General features: G+C 39.1%; 1 protein-coding gene across 1 annotated transcript; it reads right to left on the bottom strand.

Annotated features, from left to right (window-relative positions):
- Nucleotides 1-864: 864 nt before the first annotated feature.
- On the bottom strand, nucleotides 865-3,845 carry LOC120109797 (the record flags this gene model as incomplete). Its single annotated transcript, XM_039123473.1, has 7 exons — nucleotides 865-1,386; nucleotides 1,538-1,684; nucleotides 1,952-2,005; nucleotides 2,128-2,289; nucleotides 2,386-2,634; nucleotides 2,747-2,831; nucleotides 3,646-3,845. Coding segments are annotated over 7 exons (1,263 nt in total), but the record flags the coding sequence as incomplete, so codon positions are not given.
- Nucleotides 3,846-4,313: the final 468 nt, after the last annotated feature.

Here is a 4,313-nt window from a genome sequence, read left to right as displayed (position 1 = left end):
GGTCTCTATTTATATTAGTGAGGTCTGCTCTCGAACAATCCACATCAAATTCCCCCTTCAGTTAAAATAAAACTTAGCTCTCAAATTAGATATCACTAGTTGAAATAAATATGAAAAAAAACTAAAATCCTAAAAGAGATAGATCTCTTCTTCTATATTGACTTTGCTTTCAGTCGCTCTATCTAATTTTTCCTAAATCGGAACATACGGCTGGTCAAAATCTATCCCAAAAAGAAAATTTTTGATTTGATCGGCCCATTTCGTATTCCAAACGATAAAACTGGTCATGACCATCCATTTCAAACAGTAATCCATTTGAAAAAAAAGACACATCATCTAAATCGAGTATTGTATGACCAAGTTATAACTCCGAAGTTTGACACATGATTTAGCTTCTCGATGCGATCTCACTACTGGACCATGTCTAGTCTAACCTATAGTGGCCAAAGTAGTTCACATTGAGTTTGATAATCCTCCTGGATCAGAGAGTTTGTTTGAAGATTGCATGGTAATTTTAACTCCAATTTTACTCAACTTTTAGGTGGTGAAACCTGGTAGTTTGTTCTTCAACTTTAATGGCTTGCCCCGTTGATTTCACCTCTTGTTTAATTCGATTTAGCATACCCACTTCAAGAGATTTTCTTGGCTTTTTGTTAAAATTCCACCCCATATGTGATGATATTGATATATGGGGATCTCTAGCTTTAGAAGAAATGCGCTCTATATTCCCAATATTTTCACAATGGTGGAAGTTTTGCCTGAACCGAATGCAGTGGCGGTTATCCTCCAAGCCGAAGGATTTCCATAACAAGATTCTCTCTCTTTCTTGTGGGCTATTAAATTATTTTCATATTGATTATTGACTGTGTGGCTTGATTGTTAGTGCTCGATGATTTTGATAATTTACTTGAATATACGGAAAGAAAAATATTTATTTTTGTTGTCCACCGATTGTTCGCAATTATTTTTTTCATTATTGGCTTTGCCCAACAAGATGGAGATACAAAAAGCTACGCCCTTCTACGTACATTTAGGATTTCTACCAGGACCCCCATAGTAGATGTAACCATTGTTCTTATAGTGCACATTATAGCAATTGGATCGGGTAGCGAAAGTGCGAATCCCTCGAGGAGCTTGGAGATAGTTGGACTTATCAACTATTCGTATGTTTTTGAAGAGGCTCGCCTTGCCAAAACCTTCTTCTGGGAAATGGCCACTGCCCATCTTCGTGGAGGTGTGCTGACCATTTGAATTTAAGTTCACAACCTCCCCTCCCCATTGTATCGCTGAGGCACTATCGGACAGATGAGGGAGTAAGGAAGAAGGCCAGTACCCCACTGGAGATTGATTCCCATACTGCAGCCACCAATTCCCCGTTTTTGGATCCTACTCAAAAAATGAAAACCATGTAAACATTCATCTCTATTTATAGGTGAAAAGTGAAACTATGATTAAACATGACTATTGTAGTTTTGTTATGTTGAGGGTTTGTGAGTTAGGAGAAGAAATAAACATTTTATGAATCTTTTGTTTTTACCTTCCAGAGAGACAAAGTGATTTCATATTGGCGTCCACCACAGCTAGAAATGGGGTAAATGGTGGCTCCCAATGCTACCTCCTTGTTGACTTGAACGAACCCAGAGCATTGTAGGTTGTAGCAGCCTACTGATTTATAACCGTCACCCTACAATTTCATGGAAAAATATTAGAAGCCTTCCAATTTTTCATAATTGTTGCCTTATGTTGTCTGACGTCGAAATCAGGAATGTCTGTGGCACCTCATCTCTATCATATAATTGACCAGAAAGAACCAAAAAACTAAAAATAATGAACAATATAAGATAACTTATCAAAAAACACTTGGAAGATAAGGTAGGACAACATAAGGAAAGAGGAAACTAATAGAAACAACACATAGAAAATACGGAAAAATGAAGAAATGTTAACCTACCGTCCAGAAAGTAAATAGTCTTGTTCTATGATCTCCATACAGAAATGGATCAACCTGATTTTTTCCACACCAAAGAGTAACCGGCTGTAGTTAATTAATGCATGAAGCGAGAACTTTCAAAATTTCATATAATTAAAACTACTTTCCATTTATCCGAAATTGAAGCAATAATATACATGCCAGCCAGCTTCGATGGTATTGAGAACCTCTGTAGGACCCCCAAGAATCCAAAGTTGAGACAGACTGAACTCATCTTCGTGTTCCAGCTTCGGGTTCCACACATTTATGGTTGCCTTTGCTCCATAGTACTTACCTCCCCTTACATAAACAATTGCATGCTACTCAAGAAAACCCACCAACAAACACAAATGGGAAAGGTTAGAGATACTTCACTCCAAGGTTACTCCTTTTCATAAATTTTCAAAACTATATACCTCATGCCTATTATTATTCCTGTTGGATTCTATAGAAGTTGGATTTGGGATTGTCCTACGCATGTTCTTTCCAAATCTTTCGATAAAGCTAGCCCTCGGCACATCGCCCTTCTTAGTCCTCCTAATAGGGATGGTGTCCTCTGGGCACCTCCCATTTTGATGCCAAAGTTGAGGTATGGAGCTAGTTTCCATCTTTGATGCCACCCTCTTCTCATCATATAAGCCTAATGGGTGGAAACTTGGTCTCATCTGAAGATTTTGCATAAAGTGAAGACAAAGTAAAGAGACTGCTAGGTGTAAACATTAAGTGAAAGGTGAAGGACTTGAAAAGAATAGAAAGTGTGAAGGGAAGAGAGCACACCTGGATAGTATGGTTTTTGAGCGAAGGATGATCGAAGGCTGGCTGATGAGAGATATGGACACAGTCTATGATATCCCCATCCGGGCTCGTTTTTAAAGAAACAAACATTAGAGCAAATGAAACCACAAATTAAGAAGCATAACAGTGAAAAATGCCAAAAAAAAAATAAGTGTGATAGAAGAGGAAAAATTACAGTAGAAACTTGATGGGATTGTACTGAACCAACAAAAAAGGTGAAAACAAAAAATATTTCAAAATACATTTCTGATTAAAAATAATTTATAAAATCTTCTTAAAACTCTTTTACAATGAACAAAAAATGTTTTCTTACCAAAAAATCCAAAAAAAAAAGAATAATTGAAAGAATAGTGGGATGGTAGACCTTGATGCTTTTGATAGGTTTATCCAATCGAATCAGGTGTTGCTGCACCTCGAACTGCTCGATTGTAGCCCACACTCTAGCCATGATGCAAGATAAGCAAATCATCACCAGCAATAGCGCGACTAGGCCATGGCTCATACTATTGTGCACCTCCATAGCCCTTTCTTTCAAACCCTTTCAATGAAAATAAAAACATACACCATCCAATATATATATAACAAACTTCTTCTTCCTGGTTGCCTATTATATATCAAAGAATATCTTACTTATATATCAAAGAATATCTTACTTAAATTAAATGCCACAGATTCTGCTTAATTTTGTGTATTAATTGAAAAAGCTTATCTGATTATCAAATTAATTGTCCATCAATTGTTTCCTCCATAATGAAGGATTTCCATAACAAGATTTTCTCTCTCTTTCTTTCGGGCTATTAAATTACTTGAATATACATAAAGAAAAATATTTATTTTTGTTGTCCATCCATTGTTCACATCATCCTTCTTGGTCCTCCTACTAGGGATGGTGCCTCTTCTTTCCGTATCTTTCGACAGAGCTGGCTCTCATCACATCATCCTTCTTGGTCCTCCTAATAGGGATGGTGTCCTTGGGGCACCTCCCATTTTGATGCCAAAGCTGACGTATGGAGCTAGTCTCCATCTTTGAAGCCACCTCATTCTCATCATCTAGGCCTAATGGGTGGAAACTTGGCCTCATCTGAAGATTTTGCACAAAGTGAAGACAAAGTAAAGAGATCCTGTAAAGACCTGAAATTGGGCCCGTTCTTGGGCCCAATGAACTGAAGTCGGCAATGGATGCCGACTTCAGTCTGTTCATCGTGGTCTTCCCACGATGAACACGCCGGCCGAACGGCCAGCGGGATCTCCGCCCCACCCCCCCTCTTCCCTCTTCCCTCTCTCCCCTCTCTCCCTCCCTCTCTCTCTCTCTCTCTCCCTTTCTCTTTTCTCTGAGAGCCCATCCCTTCCCATCCCTTCCTCTTCTTTTTCCCCTCTTTTGAGAAGATCGCCGGAGCCTCGTCGTCCCCGAGCCGCCATCGCCGCCGGAGAAACACTCGTCGACGACCGGAGGTGAGCAAGACAACATAGACCTATTTTTTTTTGGATTTAAGGGGAGAGAAACGATGGGAATCAGTGGGTTTTACTTCCCCTGTTTCGGGGAAGTTCC

Source organism: Phoenix dactylifera, unplaced genomic scaffold, assembly GCF_009389715.1.
Source record: "Phoenix dactylifera cultivar Barhee BC4 unplaced genomic scaffold, palm_55x_up_171113_PBpolish2nd_filt_p 002805F, whole genome shotgun sequence".
NCBI classification, from domain to species: domain Eukaryota; kingdom Viridiplantae; phylum Streptophyta; class Magnoliopsida; order Arecales; family Arecaceae; genus Phoenix; species Phoenix dactylifera.
Note: the sequence above shows the minus strand (reverse complement) of the source record. Positions and strands in the feature narration are given on the sequence as shown.